Raw genomic sequence first — 24,372 nt, 5'->3', positions numbered from 1 at the left:
TCCAGTAAATGAGGTTTTAAATGAGGTAAAGAATTCTACATATTTTCCATACATTTTCATATAATAAAAATATTTAGCAAGTCCATGGACACCACAATTTTTACTGAACACATATTTTTTACATAAATTACATTGATTTCTCTTAATTCACCGACCTTCTTAAATGACATTTTCAAATGATATTTTTCTGCTCCTTGAACATAGTGACCATCCTGTTACTCATTTTTATTTTGACAATGCATTTTTCTACTTTTAAAAAATAGTTGTAACTACTATTAGTATAGTTTATTAAAAACTCTATAGGCAAATGTCAAGCCTTATTTTTACAAGACAGATTAAAAGTATTTTCAAATGTAAAATATACTTCATGTGCAATACCCATTGAGGGTGCATATATACATTCATTCATCTATCCATTTATCTATCTATCATTTTCCCCAGCAAATCTTCACAATGAAGTGTAAGGTATAAGGTAAACATATCAGCATTCTTACATCCAAATAAATTTAATTCCCTGAAGAGGAAGCAAGTCGCTTAGGGATTCTAGTGATAATTAAATATGGCTTAAATTATTATTATTATTTTGAGATAGCATCTCACCCTGTCGCCCAGACTGGAGTGCAATGGTGTGATCTCAGCTCACTGCAACCTCCGTCTCCCAGGTTCAAGTGATTCTCCTCCCTCAGCCTCATGAGCAGCTGGGATTATAGGCGTGCACCACCACACCCAGCTAATTTTTGTATTTTGAGTAGAGACAGGGTTTTACCATGTTGGCCAGACTGGTCTCGAGCTCCTGACCTCAAGTGATCCATCCACCTTGGCCTCCCAAAGTGCTGGGATTACAGGTGTGAGCCACGGAGCCCAGCCAAAATTTTTTAAGTGAATATTTCTTCACATGCTTTTGCACATCCTCATTGGTGGCAAATCTTTGATTCTGAAGGATGGATTCGTTTTTGTTGGTTGTGTGTTCATTTTAGAAATTGAAAAGTGATTTAGGTCCAAAGTTGGTGAATGAGGTAGGTAAATCAAGTTTGCTCACATTGTTTGGTGTTGCCCTACTTGCTTCTCTTATTTTCAGTTCTAATCCTTTGTTTGAACTAAACTCAGAGCTTTCCTACTGGGTACCTGTTGGCAAACGATAATATATGAATCTGACAGGTATAGAGAATATTTCAGAGAGCAGAAAGGCCATTTAGGAAGTGGTTTGATATTTCTTTAATGATTCAGAAGTAACTTCCTCTCCCTTCCAGGAATTTACATATATAAATACAAATTGGCTTTGAAACGTCAGGACTGTGAATGAGTGTGTGTGTGTGTGTGTGTGTGTGTGTGTATGCAGCCAGAGCTATTAAGTCTGGTTTGTTTGGTTTTTTTTTTGAGGGGGGGACATAATAATAGGTCTAAAAATCTCTACCTGTGGGGGAAATATTGCCACTTACTGGCATTTAAGATACTGCCATTTATATCACTTTAGCCAAGTTGCATTTTGGCAACTATAAGCATAAACAGATTTCATGTTCTTAATAAGGGTCTGCATTTGAAGATAAAAGCATTAATGAGCTGTTTACTACAGTAAACACCTAACCATACTGAGCATGGTAACATAATTCCACAGAAAGGTTCTATTTGTAAGAATTTGTCATCTAAGGGGCTTATCCAGACCAAAACAATAAAAATAAATATAACAAAATAAACAATAAAATTATTGTAAAAATTATTATAATAAAATTATATAACAATAATAAAATTAAATCAATCAATAAAAACTGAAGTAGGTTACTTAACAGCACACATGGGCCAATGATAACTATATAATGATGAGGATGGGTGTTTGCTAAGTCGCAAACCTGCCTAGATTAAGGAAAACAGAAGTCATGGGTGACCATGAGATTTTGGAAGCTGCAGAACTTAACACAAAATTGAGTTCAGCTTCTTGGAAAGATAACTGGAAATCTTGTTGTTTTCATCTCTCACAATTTCCTCTACTATCTTCACATAAGATTCGCCAGTCTCCATCTCCTCTCTTCAACAAACGTGTTACTGATTGCCTCTGCTTGGATATGTGACCAGCACTTCAAATTCAACATTCCCCAAAATGTACCAATTTTCTTCCAAACTCAGCCTTATCTCTGACTCTACTCTCTCATCATGTTTCCTTTCTTCTCATATTTAAGGGGTCGCCAATGTCTGTTAAAGTCATCCTTGAGTGGTGCTCAAAGTGCTCCCCAAATGGCGGAGCAGCTGAGAACTCATGAGAAATGCAAATTCACCGGCTTCACCTCAGATCTATTCAATCAGAAACTCTGGGACTAAGGTTTAGTAGTCTGTGTTTTCACAAGCCCCCCAGGTGCTTCCCATGCATGCTCCAGTTTAACCATCACTGCCCTAGATTAAACCCTTATCAATTAAGCCTTCCCTTATCTCCAGCCTAGCCTGTTAGGTTTCCAACAGCCTAATGCAATCTTCCAAAACAAAAATGTTATTTCATCATTTCACTATATTGCTAAAAAAATAAAAAATAAAAACCCAAACCTCCTTGTTATGGACTGAGTAAAGAATAAATGTCTCCTGGCCGGGCGCGGTGGCTCACGCCTGTAATCCCAGCACTTTGGGAGGCCGAGGCGGGCGGACCACGAGGTCAGGAAATCGAGACCATGGTGAAACCCTGTCGCTACTAAAAATACAAAAAGTTAGCCGGGCGTAGTGGCAGGTGCCTGTAGTCCCAGCTACTCGGGAGGCTGAGGCAGGAGAATGGCGTGAACCCGGGAGGCGGAGCTTGCAGTGAGCCGAGATCGCGCCACTGCACTCCAGCTTGGGCGACAGAGCGAGGCTCCGTCTCAAAAAAAAAAAAAAAAAAAAAAAAAAAAAGAAATAAATGTCTCATTCTGGCATTCAAGGCCCTTTACAGTCTAGCCCTAACACAATTCATACCAATAGGTACCTACACCAAATCTCTCTTATACAAGGAGCCTGTGTGTGTCCCCTTGGGCCTTTTCTCCTGCTTGCCTCCTACTCTCTTTTATTTTTTTATTTTATATATATATATATATATTTTTTATTATACTTTTAAGTTTTAGGGAACATGTGCACATTGTGCAGGTTAGTTACATATGTATACATACTCTCTTTTAAAAGTCTATTGAAGGCCATCCTGCCGAGAAGCAAGGTAGTGGAGTAGCAAAACACGAATGCCTAGCAGAAAGGTATTCTATAAATGATAGTTTCCTTTCTTACTCCAGTCTTCCTTGGGATGGGTGCTTCTACATCAGATTCTATCTCATTTGGGATTCATTACTACTGTTCTGCATTGTTAGATTCCTAAATGTGTAGGTGTCTAGTCACTCTGGTTAGAGTATAAACTTCTTCAGCTCAAGGACTCTCTAATATTTTTTGTATTTCAAAGATAGACAGCAAGCACTCTGTCCTACCCAAAGCAGGCCTTCCAAACTTTGCTGCTAATAATTTTCTGGCTTAAATCAAACCATGTAGATTGTGTGTGTAAAAACATAAAACCTGGGTCACCACTGTCCAAGCTGGTAAAGTCCAATGTATTACCATTTACTGACAAGCACATAAGAAAGCTCACCACTAAGTTCAAACAAAGGATTTGAACTAAAACTAGAAACTCAAACAGGATCCTAATTAATGAGTTTGCCAAGTGTTCTTCCCATGGGGTCAGTAGCACTTAAAAAGCATAAATTTGAAATATGTGTATTTCCCTGAGGCTGTCAGATACATTGACTTTAGTCTCTTTAACCACAACAGGTCAAAGTTCTATTTTCTGTCACCATACTTAGTAGTGCATGCTTTGCTGATTGGTTTCTTTTGTGCTTCTGCTAAAAGTTAAGGCAGGCGGCAGGAAATTGAGATCAGGGAGTTTAGAAACTTTCCCAGCTCTAGTGGGCAGCGATAATGATGAGGCAGAGGCTTTGGGAAGAAATTCTGACTTTATGGTTTCTATTGGCTCAGCTCCCCTAAATTGTCTTGCATTAATAACAGCTTATGCTCCACCTGATTATCTATATTGCCCATCCCACCCCCACCACCCACTGCTCTGTTATTTATACTAAAGTGCATCAAGCAGTCAAACCTAGCTTAATATAATATACTGTAAATTGATATGTCCCAAAGCAAATGGTTTAGTGGAAAGCTGGGGGTGGGAAGAAGGGTTAAAAAGGGACTAACAGAGCAACTCAAAAATGCATTTTCAAAGAAAAATCTGGATGCTTCTAGATGTTCTTGAAGTATTTCCTCCACCTGCCAAAAATTCACTCCTAGGATTGTGTTACCAGGCACTATTGAAACCTGGTAGAGTAATTCACTAGCATGCTTAGAAATTTCCTAACACATCTAGTGTGGTGTGGATTTCAAATTCAGTAAAACTTCATTAAGTTGATACTGGGAAGCTTTTTCCATAATTCAAAGCAACCATTAATTCTTTGGCTAGACACCCTATTGTTCCATAATAAACAAATTGAAAAAAACCCCATTGATGGTTGAATTGAACTCAGTGCATTTCAGTCCTTTGTATTTTAAGTTAATAGGGTTGTACTTGTACAGATTTCTTTTCCCCACTTTTTCTTTAAGAGGTAATAGAAGGAGAGGGAAAAATTTAAAACACTGCTGACAACACACAATCTCTGTTACAAGGATCACAAAGAAAGGCTGAAAACTTTTTCTGTAAACATTTTTCATGGGGAAAATGCAAAAACACAATGGCTTCGATTTCCTCAATGGCACATTTTTTAAGATGCTTGACCAAAAAAGAGAAAGTGAACATATAAAAAAGATAATTAGACTATTTTCAACTCTTTCATCTCAGCAATCTACAATTTTGTTTACTCTGGGGCCCAGGAAGTATGAACCACAGTTTTGTTCTAATTTTGCCAGACTATCCAAAGCTAAGACATACCAATGGTTAACCTGATATTTTGAGACACAAATCACTCTCATCCACGATGCTATGATAAATGGAGGAAAAGAAAGGCCAGCAGGCTGCTGTCAGGGGAAGGCTGGAACAAGTCCAGAAAAGCCTGAGGGGGAGTTTTTAGATGCATCCTGTAGCTCTATCCCCAGCAAGGTATAAGCTAGTGAGGGGTGGTGGGGAGAGGCAGGCAGGAATGGAGGACAGGATATGTTCCATATATAGGTTTTCTGGTTTCTCTGAATGTTCGCGTCAGGTGATTTTCCTAAGTCATATGTGGTTTTAGGGAGGGACAACAAAGGGGATCGTGGGTAGAGTTGGCTGTCAATGTGCCCTTAGTTTTATGTTTAAATCCAAATTTGAAGGCATTTTCCTACAGAATCACTCTATGTTATAGGAGTATTGAGAGAAATTAGTTAATATCTTCAATAAATATTTGATTTCTACAAACATTAATTCAAAGATGTGGTTCCTGCCATCTAACACTTTAGTCTGAAATGGCGAATGACCAAGTGAGAAATGCACAGAAGATAGGGTTAAGAACAGATAAAGAAAATGTGGTATGTATACACAAGACAGTACTATTCAGCTGTAAAAAGGGATGAGATCCTGTTATTCACAGCAACATGGACGGAACTGGAGGACATTATATTAAGCCAGGCACAGAAAGACAAATACTGCATGTTCTCACTCATATGAGAAAACAGATAGTAGAATTGTGAGTATTAGAGGCTGAGAAGGGAAGCAGGAGGGGAAGATGTGGACAGATTGGTGAACTAACACAAAATTAACAGCTAGATAGGAGTAAATTCTATTCTGCAGTACTGTAGGGTGACTATGGTTAACCATAATTTATTGTATATTTTCAGAAAGCTAGAAGGGAGGATTTGGAATGTTCACAGCCCAAAAAAATGATAAATGTTTGAGGTGATAGATATGTTAATTACCCTGATTTGATCATTACACATCATATACATATATTGAAATATTACTCTCGGTTGGGCACAATGGCTCATGCCTGTAATCCAGCACTTTGGGAGACCAAGCATGGTGGATCGCTTGGGCCCAGGGGTTCAAGACCAGCCTAGGCAACATGGTGAAACCCCAAATTTACAAAAAAATACAAAAATTAGCCAGGCATGGTGGCGACAACCTGTAGTCCCAGCTACTCAGGAGGATGAGGTGGGAGGATCACCTGAGCCTGGGAGGTTGAGGCTGCAGTAAACTGTGATTGTGCCACTGCACTCCAGCCTGGGTGACAGAGTGACACCCTGCCTCAAAAAAAAATATTACTCTGTATCCCATAGATATGTATAATTATTACATGTCAACTAAAATAAAAGAAAAAAAGAAGGGGTCAAAATTTTAGTTCTGTGTATTTAATTGATTTTTTTAAAATGAGTTACATTCTGCCACTCCTTCAGAGACATTGTTTTACATGTACCTGTGGTGGAAATTCTTCGAGTCTTAATTACAAGGAATGAAAAGGAGTTTGTTGTACTATAGCTAATAATACTATTATTTTTTGTTCACCTAACACCATTTTTCTAGCAACACAAAAAAAAAACAGTAGAACCACCACTCTTTCAGAACACAGAACTTAGTCAAAAACTGCTATCAAGCTGTCTGAAATTCTACTATTAGATTTCCATTTCTTAAGGTATAATTCTCCGTAAAATGTGAATATCCATGGAGAAGTAAAGCGCTGAGCCGTTAATCAAAAACATCTTAGTGTGAGTGAAATTATCAGATTCTTTCTAATGTGACAGTTCAGACAGGAAGTAAAACAGTTTTTTATTTATGTTTGTTTTTTGGGGAGTGGGAGGGAAGAGGGAAGAAACAAGAGGTAGATAGGTCCAAATCACCAGTGAGAGGACCCTGAAGAGTCATGGGAAAGTACAAGTAGAAGGAAGGAGAAAAGGAGAAGAGATGAGGGGAGAAACAAATTTGCCTGAAATCAGCCATGGTTACCAAGAAAGCAATGAAGCTCATTTTTCTCTCAAAGTCTGTGGAAGACAAGAGAATGAAAGCTTCAGTGTGTGTGGACAGATGATTAGTTACAAGAATGTTTTGCTAGACATATTATACATAATACATGGAAATCATTTAAATAAGTATAGAGTCTACATTGTACACATATAAATTAGTCTTTAAGGTGTACAGAGTTCAGGTGTTGTACAATATTTTTAAAGAAACAGAATTTTAAACAGTTAGAAAAGTCCACTGTACAGTATAGTGATTAGCCAAGATTTTACATATAATTCATACCTAATGGTATAAAGAAAAGTGAAATACATGGTCCCCGCCTTCAAGAAATGTACAACCTCATTTGGGAGGCAAGTATAACATATATAATTAGAGAAAATCTAAGGCAGTATATACATTAAGGACAAGACTGTCTACTACTGACAATAGACAGAATAGGTGCTTGGAAATAGAAGAGATTTCTATAGCCTGGGACATTCAGAGAGAGTTCATGAAGAAGCTAAGACGGAGGACCTTGAAAATCAAGTAGAATTTGGCCAATCACTGGTTATTGAACTGTGACTGGCATGGTAGAATTAAAGGGATTTCTTGTTGGGATGTAGTGGGAACTAAGTATAGATCTACAGAGAGGAGCCATAAAACAGAAAGTATGGAAAGCTGAGCAGAGGGCTTTGTGTCTCATTGGGGTGGTGTGGGGTGGTGATTCGGTTTCAAAAGAAAAATGTGGGTTATCAAGCAGGAGAGAGATGAGATAATGGCAGTGTTTTCATGTGATTAGCCAAGCATTGTTTTGCAGGATGAACTGCCCCCCATACATCATAACACCTTTTACAAAGGAGCTCCAACTCCACAGATGATGGTTAATTCATCCTAATAACCTCTCATTGAGGCAAAGGAAATGCAGCTTTTATTATTCCCCATTTTGTAGATGATTTGCTCAAGGTCACTGAATATGAAAAGCAGAATAAAAAATACAATATCACAATGTTCAATTGTTCCTAAGTACCAGTTAAATTATATTCTCTCATTTGCTGTGACTCAAGCAAGAGAAGTACATGATGATGGACCTGTGTACTCAAGTGCCATTTCTAAACTCTGATTACTGTTGAAGGCACATGTCCTATCATACCCAAGTCCTGTTTATTCTCCCTACAGTCCCTACTCCCCTAGTGTCAAAAGTTCTAACTACCCCCGCCTTCTCTCAGCTAACAGTCTTTGATTATTTTGTTCCAGCTGGTCTTCTGCCATTATCATTAGCATATTCAACACCTCTGCATTAACTACTCAATAACAAGGACAATAATTCGGGTTCACCAATGCAAAGCAATGCTTTCAACCTCAAATTGCAAATCTGATTATCCCCTTAGGGAGGTGTAAGGGAGGTAAGAACTCCACATACTGGACTCTGGTACCAACCTGAATTCTTTCTCCACTGTAGGTTTCCGGATGACTGTTAAGTAAAGAATTCCCCCATCCCCCACCCCAGTTAACTCTCTCTCTAACTTGACACATGTTCTCATCCTTTCATACATCTTAAAGCCACCCTTACTTTTCTTACACCCTTACTTTTCTTACACCCTTACTTTTCTTACAACCCTTACTTTTCTTACAACCTTACTTTTCCTGTCTGATGAGGGCCCTCACTTCCACATATTCTTTCTGGCATTATGAACCTCTCCCTCCTTGATGTCTCTAGTCCTTCATTTTCAAGTGAAGTGCCCGGCATAGAGTAGATGCTCAGTAAATATCTGATGAATGACCAAAGCTTCAGTTCTACATTTTCAACTACTTATTGGACATATGTACTTTGTCATCCCATTGTTACCACAAAATTCACAAGTCTAGAACAGAAATCCTTAACTTCCTACCAGATGTGGCTCTTCCCCACTACATTCCAATTTCTTTCAGATGTATCATAAGTCTCCCAGTTCCCTCCTATTAAACACCACAGTCTTTAACTTTTCCTTCTGAAACTAGCTAATTATTAAGCCTGGTAATTAATTTTTTCTTCATAGTACTAAACATATGGAAGGGAACCTGTCCATGGAAGGCCCATTGCATCTGTATAACTATGATTGACCCATTGAAATAGCCTCTGTAGCCAGGCGCAGTAGCTCACGCCTGTAATCCTAGCACTTTGGAAGGCCAATGTGGATGGATTGCTTGAGTCCAGGAGTTGGAAACCAGCCTGGACAACCACTAAACATTGTCTCCAAAAAAAAAAAAAAAAAAACAACCATAAAAATTAGCCAGGCATGGTGGCGTGCACCTGTAGTTCTAGCTGCTCTGGAGGCTGAGATGGGTGGATTGCTTGAACCCAGGAAGTGGCGGCTGCAGTCAGCTGTGATCGTGCCACTGCACTACAGTCTGGGTGACAGAGTGAGACCGTGTCTCAAAAAAAAATTAAAAAAGAAGAAATAGCCTCTGTAGATCAAACTGCCTTCCCCTCTCAATCCTCCAGTTGATTCATTCATCCAATTTCGAGATTTCTCTTTCGATATATAACTTGGTACATTGAGTCTCCCTTACTCAGAAATGTTTAATGGCTAGTTCAAAGGCCAAAATCCTTCCCTGGCTTTTAAGGACAATCATGATCTGTACTCAATCCAGTTTTCCGACCTTATCATGTATCATTTTTCTAGAGGAATTCTCTATGACAGCCCAAATGACTTTATCCTGTTCTCAAAGATTGTGTGTGTGTGTGCATGCACTCACAAATGCAGTGCACCTTTCCTTATCTATATTGTATACATATGCTCCTTGACTTAAAATGTGGTTACATCCCAATAAACCTATCATAAGTTGAAAATATTGTAACTTGAAAAGGCATTTAATACAGTACACCTAACCTACCGAACATCATAGCTTAGCCTACCTTAAACGTGTTCATAACATTTACAGTAGCCTACAGTTAAGCAAAATCATCTAATGCAAAGCCTATTTATAACAAAGTGTTGACTAGCTCATGTTATTTACTGAATACTGTATGGAAAGCGAAAAACAGAATGGTTGTGTGAGTACCATTGTAAAGTCAAAAAATCCTAGTCTGTCTACCTCTGCTGGGGATTTTTCCTTGCTTGGAAATGCCCTGCCCAGTGTGTATCCTAACAAGACTTTAGGGTCAGCTTACTTTCTGGAAGCCTTCAACACTTCCAGTGAGAAACTTCTATTATACTTACAGTGAGTTCACAGATTTTGCATTATTTGATATTTCATGTGCTAGTTTTAACAACTCAACAAGATTTTAAGATCTTTAAGGGTGGAACATGTAATATACGTCAGTATGCTTCCCAGAACCCGCTGATTATGTTCACCAATGTTGGGCAGTGTTTCCCACCACTTAGATAAAAGTCTTCAATAAAGTGATCATTAATCGTTAAACTTCATTTCTACTTCTCATCTCAAATGACAACTAGATTTAAACTGTACCACCTTGGTCATATTTAAAGATACATGAAGGCTAATTTTAAAGTTCTTTAGCAGAAGCTTTAAAAGTTCTTTAACAAGAGGCACAGCATAAAGCATAACATTTAGTACTCTAACTCAACATTTAACTTTATTCTTCCACCTACATCTTACGAAAGATTTAACAATCAACAATATTCTAAATGAAAACTTGTCCTCAAAAATACTATTGTAGGTTCTAAGGGGAAATATCTTAAACTTAAGTATGATTTATAACTGAAAACTTCAAAGAAAACAGGGTTTGAATCATTAAAGAGTAAATATTTGAGTGGAAAGAAACAGGTTTATTGGTTTTTTTTTTAAGTTGTACTTTAAATATTTTCAAGAGTTCAGCTACTGGTATGGAAAATTCCTCTAGTTACACACTAAAGAAGTAAGCACAAATTAAGTACAAAAAACTTCATACCCTCAACATTTGTTGTAACATGGCAAAAAATGTTCGTTACCACAATATTAAGAAATATCAACAATATGAGTTTGAATAACTAATTCATAAGGAAGAGTTTGAACTGGACGAAATCCTGGGTTTTCTTTCTTCACTCCAAGTTTCTTTTCTATTTTAAACTAGTGGCAACAGCAATTTCTTTGTTTGAAAGTCAGGAATGCTGGAAATCTTAAGTGATAGAACAGGTAGCTGGGCTTCTACTTCACGTCTCTCCTCAGAGGGAGAAAATAATTGTGGATAAAGTAATTTTGTTTGTATTTCTGGAAAAATCATTTTTCCCATCAATCTTCATAATTCTCTAAAATAAACTGTTAAAAAGCTATAGGCTGGTCGGCTACCTCACCCTGATTTGTGGAAACACTATACAGTAATTTCAAGAACACACGGCTAACTGAAGTTTTCTAAAGGTCTAAAAGTTGCTCCTAACGCCTTCATAAAACTCTAGGAGAATTTTACAAGCTCACGATAGATTTCTGCATCTCATCTGCAATATTTTGCTACATAACAATAATAAAAATAGTCTAGGTTCAAGAGTCACACTGCATGCTATCAAATTTATTATTAAGGTATTGTACATTTTCAACTATGGAAAAAACTGTGTGCTGCACAAAGTGCTTAAGAACTACATTAGAAATAAAATGGAAATAAGAAGTTAAGAATTTACCATTTCATTAAGATGAAGAGAATGACCAAAAAAAAAAAAAAAAAAAAAGATTCCTCTCTTTGCTAACGTTGAGATGTTTGCCCTACTCAAATTAGGTGGGACAAAGTAATCACAACTCAGAGGGCACAGAGTGAAAGGCAGAATTTGTAATTTAAAGTATGTGATTCACATTCGAATCCACATTAATTAAGATTTAAAAATTCAAGAGATAGGCAACTCAGATAATTAAAAGCAGGGAGCAATCAGAAATACTGAACAGCAAGCAGTTCCTAAACCATATAAATTCAATAAGGTCAAGACAAATAAAATAAAGATCAGAAACCATTTTCCCCTCAGCACACAGAGTTCCCCAGAATCACAAACTTGATGAACTGGAGGCACTCACTCTGCTGACGCACACACGCAGGCTCGCGCACACAATGGAGCGAGAAGCATGGAGACCCTCAGAGACAAACTTCACATGTGCATCGTTTTACTCTCCACAGAATGGAAAGAAGAGCACGGTGAGAAAATGTCACTTTTTCCCAGATCAAACAGCAAAACTGTACTTAGTATTGTGAACTATGAATTCCCTTGATACAATCAAAGGCAGAACTGAATGAATGGGTTGTGGGGCAGGGTGCGTGGGGAAAAGAGGGAGGGAAGGAGAGGGGAGGCCGCCTGAGAGGAAGAAAGTTTAAGGCATTTTGCAAGGCTTGAGTGGATTAATCTTTTTTTTTTAAGCCCTACTATTTCCTATTTCCCTTTCTCTCTCTCTCTTTATTTAATATACACTAACTTCCTGAGACTCAACCCAGACTTGCCCTAAATGCAGCTGAAATGTCTGGTGTTTAGGACACACCAAGAGTTCTAGGTGCACAAATAAATCCCATTTTGGGAAAGAATTTAAAAATCACTTTTGTGGGCATTCATAAAATGAGAACACTGAAAAAAAAAAAAAAAACTCCATGTATCAATAAGTAAATTGAGGCCCCAGTCTACAGCTCTTTGATTTCTACTAGAAATATAAGCTATTTACTACTAAACATTTTATTTTTGAACTTCAAAAAAGTTTGTTTTCACATTTTAGATCATGAAAGACTGAGGCTTCAGTGGTTTTAGCCCCTAAATGGGTTGTTTAGGCCATCTAGCAAAGGAAAAAAAAATAGAACATGAATGCTTTAAAAAGTTAGTAAATTTGGATAACACTTAGAAGATAGCCTAAAATGCACCGATTTAAAAACATAACAGCATAAAAAGTTTTCTGACATAGCTTATCTTTAATAAAATGAAAATATAATGGGAGGGGGTTGGGTTGGGTAGACTTCGAGTAACAAGTTGGGTCCCATGCAGTAGTCCCTTGTCCAAGACAAAAAGCTTCCTTTAACCACATGTAACAGTCATCTTGTGGGAAAGGCACGGAGGGGGCTGAGAAGTCATCACCTCAGTGACTCTGAACAGAACCAGCATTTCTCACGCCACACTATGGGCTGGGCTAGGTCGGGGAGCAAGCTACAACTTTGCCCTTAAGCAGCAGTACCGAAAGGGAGAAAGAGGTCACCTCTCTCTTAGCCCTACGCACACAGGAAGAGCCCAATTCAAGCCGCCGCCGCCGCCACCCCTGGTGTTGCCCCGCCCCAACTTGAGTGTGTGTTTGGGGTGGGGGGTGTAGGGCACTCACTACTCGCGTTATACCCCACAAATTCCAAGGCACTTCCATCTCTCCCAGGTTAAGTTCCGCACCCCCATCCCCAACCGTGCCAAGCTCAGCAGGCGCAGGTGTCTGTGGCTCTGGCCTATTTTTATACCCCTAACCGCCCTCAATCTCCACCTAGTTGCGCGCTCCAGTCCCGCCTCGCCTTCCCAGCGAAGAGCACTACCTAGCCTACACACCAGGAAACACCTCGAGCCCTACTCCCAGGTCACCTGGCCATAGTGACCGGCCCTGCCCTCAGGGGAGCCCTGGGGCCGTCCCTTGTCGCCGGTGCCCAGCACCGAGGGCGCACCGGGCTCCCAAGCAGTCACGTGGGCGGCGGGGGCGGCCTGCGCTTCCTCACCTGCATCCCAGGCACTTGGACAGCCACCGGCGAGTGGGCCATGGAGGCGAATGCTGCCTCGCTCCGCTTCTGCGGCGGTGGCGCCTTGGGTTCGGACTGGCTCCTCCCTCCGGGGGTAGTTCGGCGGCCCTCCCAGGCTTTTCGAACGGGGCCTGGGAGGACACACAAAAGTGGGTTTACTGGGCTGGCGGCGCGTAGCCCGGGGCTAGGAGGTGGGCTGTTAGCGGCGCAGCTCCCTGGGACTCAGTCTACCTTTCTGGCGCCCGCCCGCCGCTGAAGCAGCCGCCTCCGCTGCTGCTCCTCTTCCTGAACGCCGAGCGCTGTGAGTGGTGGTGGCTGGGACCTGGGCTCGAGTGATGCCGCTCCTCTGCGCCTCGCCGCTTTAGGAAGAGGAGGTGGAGGCGCCCCAGCCACCCGCCTGCTCGCCTGGCCTGGGAGGCGGTTGGGGGCGGTTCCGCCGTTGGCCCTGCCCCCGCCCCGCAGCCGGGCGGTGTCGCGGGAGCCAAGGCTCCAGGCAGCGAAGAGGTTTGGCTGGGGTTGCTGGAGTCTGAGAAGCTGGAGACTCTCCCGGCACGCGGAGAGGAGAACCCGGGGACCCGGAGACCTGGGACACGGCTGGGCCTGGGAAGAGAATGGAAGAGTTTGGGAAACCCTGAGGGTATGAGGGCGTCCCAGATGCGGCCACGTTGCAGGGAGGCGTGCGAGGCTGGGGCACAGGCAGCCTCGGAGACGACTTGAGCTGAAACTTGGGGAGTGTTGGAAGTCTTTCTTGGCTCCCCGGCCTGGCCAAGGGTAGGATTACAGATAGCCGCGGAGTCGGTGGACCCCCGCTTTTTCCCGCCATCTGGTCTCCTCGGCTGGGGGCCGCACCTCTGGGCAGATCTGCGGCCACACTCTTGCTTTCCGAGTTCCCTGACCCCAAACATGCTTCAGGTGACTTCAACTTAAGGTTCCCCCTACATCCTGGGCTATCCCTTGCAGAACGGCCAAACTAGGGCTTCTCTCTACCACAAGTTCTGCACGTGTAAGGCAGAGGGAAATTGGAAAACAGATGGTATATCGGCAGAAAAATTAATGAGGATAGTAGAGGCTTGGGAAATGAGATTGGATCGTTAGCAGTACAGGTTATTGAAATCAGCATATACTGCAGTGGTTTTGGTAACTCCCTGCCTCCGCCCCATTTTAAATTCCACTCCAGGAGAGGGAGACAGGCTCTTTTGAGAGTACTCTAACAGTAGCGACAGTAACACTGGTAATAATAGTAACAGGAATTTCATTATGAAGGCACCTTTGGGAACACGTAAGGGGTTAATTACTTTTTAAAAAAGTAATAGTCGATTGCCAGTTTAAAATGAAGATGAAGTTCCTTACCTTGAAATTTGTTATGGGTCTCTACGCACCACACGGTGGGGGGCCTCTAGTGGTAAAAGATAGTTTCTCTTCTTCCTTTTAAATCTTTTTCAGAGAATAGTATATAATTCTTATCAATATCGTTATTATTAATGGATGTTATTTTCATTGTGCCAGGGACTGCTAAGTGCTTTCTATGTGTTATTAATACCTTACTGAACCTGTACAAGGGCCTTCTGGAGTCTTATTGATTTCCCCTCATTTTACAGATGAAGAAAAAGGCTCAACCAGGTTAAATAATTTGACCGAAATGTCACGCAATTAAGAAGTGGTACAGCTGGAATTCAGACGCAGGTCCCTCTGACTGGTGATAAACTTACTACTTTCTCTATGGTTTCTGTTTGTGTTTAATGATGATAAAAGGTACAATTGCATTTTCCTTACTCCTAGTTCCCCAAGTGCAGCCCTTCACTATTTCTAACCTAATGGTAGGCTCCAATCTAGTCTCGATTTCCCACCAACCCAGCTCACAACATTGCCAGCCTGACCGGAAACCTGCAGTTCCACCTAAACTTTTAATGTCCATAGAAATCCGAGGGTTCTTTTGCTCCCTCAAAAGCGCAGATTTTTATCTCCCATGTCTGGACTGGGCCCAAGATTCTGCAATGGTAACAAGCTCTCACATGGTGATGATGTTTAGATCACACTTTTAAGTCGCAAGGGTCTGAATCAAGCTCCATCATTTAAGACCTGTCTCAAATCTCACCTCCATTGACCCTTCCTAGTTGCTCCAAGCCCTCCTTCAAACTCCTCCAATGTGAGCAGAGCTCACGCTGTAGTTCTTTCTTCTTATTTCATATATTTCATTTGTTTTGTCTGCCCATGTTAGGTCCTTGAGGCCAGAGATCCAGCCTCTCTTACATGAGAATGATTCAGGTAGGATGGCAGGACTCTGAGGGCAAGCTTTTTATACATTTTGTCCATTGCTGTATCCCCAGAGACTAGGTTCATGGCATGTAGTAGGCCCTCAATAAATAATTGTTGAATGAATGAATGAACTTCTTTTGAATGCTCCACTGAGGTTACTAGGTGCATAATGTATACACTATATATTTTATTGATGTCAGGTTAAACCCCTAGGCATTGCCCTTACTGAACATTTAAATTGTTCAGTTTATTGTGTGTTACATCTTTCATTATTTAGTCTCCAAAATTCTTTCCTGCTAGTTTAATTTCACAACTACTTATGAGCCAGTTGTATAATTTTGATAGATAAGTAAATTAAGCATATCAGAGAAATGACTTTCTCTGACATCATTCTGGGCCAGAGTTATGTAACTATGTGGAAGAATAAAAGCTTAATGCTGAGACCTGGAATATTGAGACATTTCCTGAAAGACATTGCATTTGAGATCTTAGTGAGCTTTTTAGCCTTTATTTAGGTTTACTGCTATTAAATAAAGCATCAGTTGTTGTTATAATTGATAGAGATCACTTGAGTTTTTACATGGGATTGCTTGTGGGCTTTTAAATGATTTTTCCTGTGTGTGTGTGTGTGTGTATCTATAAATTAAATCTTGTGAAGGTGTCAACATTTGAAAACAATTCAAATTTTATGAGCATTAGAAACTTTTTTTCCACTTTGAACTGGATTATTTCTCAAATTCTTAAATAAAATGACAAGAAATTCAAGTACGCTTTTGTTACACACACACACAAAGGAAACTTAAATATTTTACTTCAAATTGTCAGCCCAGGCCAGGCATGGTGCCTCACCCCTGTTCCCAGCACTTTGGGAGGCCGAGGCGGGCAGGTTACCTGAGGTCAGGAGTTTGAGACCAGCCTGGCCAACATGGCGAAACCCCATCTCTACTAAAAATACAAAAATTAGCTGGACATGGTGGTGTGTGCCTGTAATCCCAGCTACTCTGGAAGCTGAGGCAGGAGAATTGCTTGAACCTGGGAGGCAGAAGTTGCAGTGAGCTGAGATCATGCCACTGTACTCCGCCCTGGGCCACAGAGCGAGACTCCATCTCCGAAAAAAAAAAAAAGTCAGCCCAGAGTCTGAAAATATATTACAGTGTATTCCCATAGTTTAATGGAAAACGTTTCTTGAGGAGAGACGCAACTTATGCTTTTTGGTCACACGTAGAGTGTAACATAGCACCTCAGATAGGATTTGGTACCTGCTTGATTGATGTGACCTGAATGGCTGTGAATACTTAATAACCATATAAATAAAATAAGATTATACACAGATTAGGTAAGGTTTTGAGTAACATTATACACAGATTAGGTAAGGTTAGTGAATTTCAAGTTAGACAGTGTTCTTGAGGCCTCAAAACTTAATAATTTAAATTTAGCACCTGGTTTCAATTTCCTGACATTTGTCATACCCTATATTCAGGTTGAGTATCCCTTATCCAAAATGCTTAGGACGAGAAGTGCTTCAGATTTTGGATGTTTTTGGAGTTTGGAATAATTGCATATACATAATATCTTGGGTATGGGACACAAGTCTGAACATTAAATTCGTTTATGCTTCAGATACACCTTATATACATAGCCTGATGATAGTTTTATACAATATTTTTAATTTGTACATGAAACAAAGTTGGTATACATTGAACCATCAGAAAGCAAAGGTGTCAGGTATGGAATTTTCTACTTGTGATATCATGTCAGCACTCAAAAAGCTTCCAATTTTGGAGCATTTTAGATTTCAGATTTTCAGATTAGGGATGCTCAACCTGTATTAAATATTTAACTTTACCCATGTTTACAAATATTTACTGAATTGACTGGTTCTTAGCTAAAGTGTAGGTAGATGGAAATAGCCAAACTTTAATACAGGTGGCAGTGAAATAAGGGCATGTTTTTCAACTAGGACCAATTATGCCTTCTGGAGAACATTTCTGGGTATCACAAATAGGCAGGTAGGTGCTACTGGCATCTAGAGAGCGGAGGCCAGGGATGCTGTTAAACATCTTACAACGCACAGGGCAGTCCCCACAAGAAAGAACTATTCAGTCCACAATGTCAATAATGATAAGGTTTGAGAAACCATGCTCCGCACTTTTTGCATTAGGAGCGACTAACCAAGAAACAGACTTGAAAATCATTGTTCTCTGAAGATTTTAGCTCAGTGTTGTGGCTGGGACCAAATAAAGAAAAGACTCATAAGATATTGAGCCACATCAAGTGGGTAATAGAAACAAAGCAGTATTCTTATTTTACCTCTGTAATGAACCATAGATCATCTGCCCCCTAAAAGTGAATACAACTTAATGAAAAATAATGTTGAACAGAAAATAACTTTAAGTAAACAAATAATGATTTTTTAAAAAAATTAATTACTGAGCATGTTCTAATATACCAGGCATTACCTAGCCTTCAAATATGTTAACTCATCATGATAAATTTGACCTCTTATTCTACTTTACAAAATTTAAAGGTAGGATTTCACATTTTGGACTTACACATTTTGAGCCTAGTGACTATGATGAAATGGATAAAATGTATATATTTATGAAATATAATGGCAAATTGATATACTTACCTGAGTATTTGAAACTAAAGAAAATTATCTGGGTAATTCTAGAAGCTCACCATCCAGTGATGGGAATATTTTGATTCAGGCTGCGGAGTCTACTGATATTTGGAAGTACAACATTCAAGGGCCATTTTTTATTTTAATAAAAGCATAGATGATACCTCAAATTTACTGTTTACTCTCATTGGACATCAAGTTGGAAACCATGTTATGATAGTTCTTGCAGATGTCGTATGTATCATTGCTATTGTTCCAGCATAGCATCCCAAGGAGAAACCTATTGAATCAGACCTTGGTCAAGGAACATTAAACCTTAAACATTAAAACTGTGTGACTTCCAAATTCTCCTGAATAACCTTCCACCTTTTGTGGCTTGCACAATATACTATCATAGTATTATATATAATGGAAACTATACTATCCAAGACATCCCTGCTGAATATTCTCTCTAGCTTTACTTCCTGATGCTGCTGAGGGGAATAAAACAACGGAGGAGGTGGGTGGAAGCAGATGCCATTTAAGCAGTTTCCTGCTTATAACATTTCTTTACATATATGCTTACTTGCTTTGAAATGTTTGCATTTAGGTACCAAAAGCATCAAGCTCATAACTTCTGGCCTTTACCAATTGGTTACAGACCTAAGAGAGGTAAGATGGCCTGGACATTCATTTGCATGCAGAGGCAGGAGTCAAAAGATGGAGGAGCTCCCTTCCTGATTCCAGTTTTGCTCCTCTGCCTAAACTCTCACTTACAGAATCAGACTGTTGACCTTTAGATGCCTTGGACCTAAGGTGAAGGCCCTCAGAAACATGCATGGGCTCACTCACAGTCTCTTCAATGCTGAAAGAACCACTGTACCAGCCATCCTATAATGGTAGTTTATTTTGCCATATGGGTACCTGAGGAGACTGGGGAGTTTCTTGGGAGAGATTCTTTGGAAGCCTGGGACCTTTGTAATGAGGTGCTCTCCAAGGTGCAGTTTTTAGTCACAGGAGAGCCTTTCATGTGTCGTGATGCTAAACAACCCATTTGAGTGATATTTTCCCCTCTGAGTTGACATTTTAAAATGTATTGAATTGACCACTTGTTCTTTCATTTGTAGGCTTCTCAAGAAAATAGTTCTAGTCAAAGGTGGCAGTTAAAAACAGGAAAAAACTGGCAGTTGAGACCAAATAGGAAGTGACTTTGCCATCAGCTCACACCGAGGAAAAGGAAGTTGCTAGGACCTCTAAGAAAGGCAGTTGTGTAAAATTACCACCCTTCAACTTGCTTAGCTGAGGCTCTGTCACCCTGTGGTAAAAACTTCCATGGTTTTGTTACTACAGTAGTTGAGAGAACGTGAACAGAGTAAGGGAATAACAGGCACCCCTTGCAGGAATGTTATCAGGGACTGCCAGAAGTTTCTAATGGGGGCAGAAACTCAACATTGTAAACAAGCAAAGCTCCCATCCTCTTTTTTTATCCTGGGCCACATCAATATTTTAAGATTAGTTAACATTCAGTATGTTATATCATGAGGCTCACCACAAGGGTCCAACTGTAAACTATAATGGGGTTTTTTGCTGAAAAATAGAAGATAGAATGTTTTTTATACTTTCACTTTGGCCCCAGGTCCAGCCTAGGCCACACCACCTTTCCTTATTTCCCTTACTTTCTCTTCCCTTACTTTCTCCTCCCTTCTTCTTCTTCTTTTTTTTTTTTTTTACTCACATATTTCTTGCACTGTGCTAAGTGCTCGGAATATAAAGAAATGCAAGGAGTTTGCTTTCCCACAGGAGAATGCAACAAAAAAAAGGAGGAGCGTTCACAGCAATAAATGATGATAATAGCAGTCTATTACTATAACAACAGGCACCAGAGAGCAATTCATTTTGCCTCTGTATATCCTGGAAGGCTTCACAGAGGAGGTGATATTGAGCTAAACCTTGAAAAATGAGTAGGAGATAGCCAAGTAGAGAATTGAGGATAGGGGATGGAGAAAAGAAGCCATTCTAGGCAGAAGGAACAGCATAAACAAATGCCTAAACCAGGCCTGTGTATTTCCCCATCACCTGATGACCTGGTTAAAATGCAGTTATTGCAATTCATTTATCCAGTTCTGAATTTGTCCATCCAAGGTAGACAAAGGGCACTTGTATTTTATTTTTAAAAAACTCCCCAGGTGATTATGTTGTGTACTCTTGGTTAAGAACCTCTAGAACTAGCTGATAGTTTGATTTGATTTTACAGGCAGAAACACAGAGTACATGAGGTGTCCTAACAGTGAGGCTGGAAGGATCCATTAGGGACAGACTGCGAGACTTGTATGGCATTCTGAAGAGTTTATACTTGATCCCTTAGGCTCTCAGCAGTCTTTTGGGGTTTTTAAGGAAGAAAGGAATTTGATCCAGATTTGTTTTTTCAAAATAAAACTCTGCTTAGCACATAAAGGATAGATTGGATATGGAGGAGATTAGAAGCAGAGGGACCTATTAAGAGACCATTAGGAGGCCATTGTAAAAGTACAGAAGAGGGACTGAACTAAATTAATGGCTGTGAGAATGAAGAGGAAGGAATAGATTCCAGAAACAAATTACGGTTAGACTCAACAGCATCCAATTGATTGAATGTGGACAACACCAGAGGGAGAGGTTTAAAACACCAGCGACATCTAGCTTAGGGAACTGGATAAATGTTAATGCCTGGAACTTCACCAGAGAATGTAGAAGGGGAACCAGGATTGGGGAAATGATAAGGAATTCAGTTTGGGTACACCGAGTCTGCAGTGTCTGTACAGCCTCTAAGTGGGGATATCCAAAAGGCAGTTGAAAATAGTGAGAGGTCAGATTGCAAGTATAGATTTGAGAACTGCACAGAGAAATCCTTTGTAACTTCATGTCAAGGTGTCAATAAAGGACATAAAAAATAGAAACCAAGTTGGAACTGTTCACTTCCCATTTAGAAAACCACTTCTTAAATAATTGTCCTATGTTTTGGGCCAGTCAAATGTGTCCTATGTTTACTGGCATCACATCTATCTGCAGAAAGCCTACCGTTTCCTTCAAAGTAATGATTGTTAACCTCCTGTCTGTGAGATCGTATTACTAAGTATTTCTGCTGTGTTCCTGCATACATAGATTTCCCTTTGAATGCATGATAATGACAGTAAGGAAAAGAATGGAGTAAAGAACAGAAATGATGTGAAGAAATCTGAATACTACATTGCCAGCTTTTCTGGTATGGTTTTCTTTCTTGCAACTGTAAAATAGATTATTGTGCACCAGAAGAGTTTGTATTATATTTCCCTTCCTACACTCAAAAGAAAATGAGGTGGGAGATGACATGCATGCCTGGTTTCACAAAGCCAAGTTAGTGTCTTCTACAATGGAAAGAAAAACAGGAACAATTTATTGCAATCTAAAGCACAGATTACTGGCAAAACCATGATATTTGCCTGCTGTGAAAGTGCATAGCAACTTTAGTTAATATTCCTCCAATTTTTTGAAATCATTCATACTGTTCTGGTTCTTCCATTCTTTCTGTGCTGTTGACCTTTTATGAAACTTCACACATTCTTATAGTTTACCATGTGTGAAGGTAAGCATTCAAATGGCTAAATGCCAACTTGAAATTAACATAGATAAATCATGCTTTCCATATAAATTGTGAAAATAGTGGTAGACATTTACAGTATGAGATCATGAAAGCAGATACAAATAAATTATATTTTAAATGTTTTGTACACTGCATTTTATTATGTGTTTGGGTTTTTGTCAAGTGTTACAAGAAACTGAAATGTGCCAGCTCTTAAATTTTAATGTAACTTTAGCATCTGACAATATACAGATTCTTGCTATGCAAATATAGAGAAATGGGTGCTTACTATGTTGTGAAGGATGGATTTAGTTCATGAAATATAGTTTTTAAAAATATACATTTTCCTATTTTTTCCAGACTCTAAAAGCATTAAAAGGTTATTGCTGTATGGAAAGGTCATTTACATGAACAATAGCAGAAGAAACTGTTTCTGGGTTGTAAAATGCTGGGTTATTGAATATGTTTCCTAGTAAAATTGTAAGGTATGGAAAATGAGTATACCTAGCAAAATGCTTCAGTGTCACTTCTCTACTTTGGTTCTGCACGTAGCATATGAGATATAAAGTAATTCTTTTTCAAAGCAGAAGCCCAAGCCAAACTTGAATTAACTCAAATAGAGGAATTAGTTAATTATAATAGGTATCGTGTATATAGTTATTACTGTGTGTCAGGCATGGTTGCAATTTACATATATTCCCATTTAATTCTCACTACAACTTCATGAGCTAGGTACCACTATCATCCTATCATTTCCATTTTAGAGATGAGGAAACTGAAGCACAGAAAGATTAAATAACTCGTCCAAGGTAGAGTTGCCAGATAAAATACATAATGCCAATTAAATTTGAATTTTAGATAAATGAATGATTCAGCAGGAGACATATTTATGCTTTAAAATTATATCTAAAATTCAGATATAAGTGGCCGCCCTGTATTTTTATTTGCTAAATGTGACAATCCTACAGGCCAAAGTAACAAAGTTATTCAGGGGTGAAGCCAGAATATGAACCCAGAGAGTGTGGCCTCTAACCCCTATACCTATATTGATTATAAGAAATGGAGGGCAGAGGCCAAGGGCGGTGGCTCATGCCTGTTTACCCAGCACTTTGGGAGGCCAAGGAGGGCGGATCACTTTAGGTCAGAAGTTCAAGACCAGCCTGGGCAACATGGCGAAACCCCATCTCTACTAAAAATACAAAAATTAGCTGGGCATCGCAGAGCACATTTGAAATGCCAGCTGCTTGGGAGGCTGAGGCAGGAGAATTGCTTGAACACAAGAGGCAGCATTTGCATTGAGCTGAGATCGCACCACTGCACTCCAGCCTGGGTGATAGGGCGAGACTCTGTCTCAAAAAAAAAAAAAAAAAAAAAGGAATGCAAAGTTGAGTGCTTCATTATCTATACTTGGAGTATTTTTTATTTTTAAATCACAACTAACAGTTAAGCCTCATGGGCAGGATCATAGGTCTATAATAACTTTGAATTTATTTTAATTTACTCTAATTGTTAATATCATTTGGTCACAGTATTTTTAGTGAGTTGTTTGTTCTAAAAGTGATAAGATCTATAATAGTTTTGAATCAACTTTGCCTTCAGTGCTTTCCAAGGAGAGAGATTACTGAAAAAGTATGATTCACTGTAATGATCCATTGTCATGAGTGGAATTAACTGACCAGTGCTGTTGTTCAAAACACCTTTTCCTATTATCACAAAGCAGCTACATGTTGTTTATAAAGAGCTACATGTTGTTTATAAAGCTTTCATTCAATAAGAGCTTTTTAAAAGAAAAACATAGTTTTCCTCATGTTGTCTTCTCTTTTCGTTTGATATTTTTACTCTAAAACAGGCAACATGACATCTACCTTTTGAAAGATACTACAATTTCATGGGGAAAAACATGGGTTTCAGAGCCAGACAGACCTTATTAGCTGTGTAACCTTGGTGTTTGAGGCTCATTTTCTTCATGTGCAAAATGGGAATTATTATTACCTACTCCAAATGGTGACGGTAAGGATTAAATGAGTTAATGAATAGAAACCACTCTAATATGATGTCTGGTACAAACTTGACACTTCACAAATAGTGGTAGTTCCTTTCCTCTATTTGCCCCTTCCCCTGAGCCTCCATTACTCACAATTCATGAGCAACACTCATGAGTCTCCGAAAATCTAACCCTTATTTACTAAAGCATTCTGGCTTGTCCAAAAGTTACACAACAATCAGGGATAAAGTCAATTGGAATCCAGAGTGCCTAAAATGTTTTCCTCCTGTGATTTTCTGAATCCCTAAAATGTTTGGGTTAGAACAAAGGACTACAGTGTTGTTTGTGCTCTTAGAGATTAGTAGGAAGGATTTTTCAGGGTACCTTTAAA

General features: G+C 39.5%; 1 protein-coding gene and 1 long non-coding RNA gene across 6 annotated transcripts in view; one reads left to right on the top strand and one right to left on the bottom strand.

Annotated features, from left to right (window-relative positions):
* The window catches only part of STK26 (serine/threonine kinase 26), a 52,729-nt gene extending 38,676 nt beyond the window's left edge, over positions 1-14,053 (bottom strand). The window contains exons 1-2 of one of the 5 annotated variants that reach the window (XM_003317682.5): positions 13,773-14,053; positions 13,521-13,672 (exon numbers count right to left, since the gene is read on the bottom strand). In XM_003317682.5, the coding sequence (XP_003317730.1) occupies positions 13,521-13,562 (42 nt within the window). In that variant the 5' untranslated portion in view covers positions 13,563-13,672; positions 13,773-14,053. The remainder of the gene's footprint in view (positions 1-13,520; positions 13,673-13,772) is intronic. The other 4 variants (XM_009439633.3, XM_063804207.1, XM_024353353.2 and 1 more) reach the window with 4 other exon arrangements.
* LOC107972697 (uncharacterized) lies at positions 14,013-15,263 on the top strand. The gene is made up of 2 exons (XR_001715273.3): positions 14,013-14,453; positions 15,140-15,263. It is a non-coding gene; the product is annotated as an uncharacterized LOC107972697 (long non-coding RNA).
* Positions 15,264-24,372: the final 9,109 nt, after the last annotated feature.

Source organism: Pan troglodytes, chromosome X (assembly GCF_028858775.2).
Source record: "Pan troglodytes isolate AG18354 chromosome X, NHGRI_mPanTro3-v2.0_pri, whole genome shotgun sequence".
Classification (NCBI taxonomy): domain Eukaryota; kingdom Metazoa; phylum Chordata; class Mammalia; order Primates; family Hominidae; genus Pan; species Pan troglodytes.
Note: the sequence above shows the minus strand (reverse complement) of the source record. Positions and strands in the feature narration are given on the sequence as shown.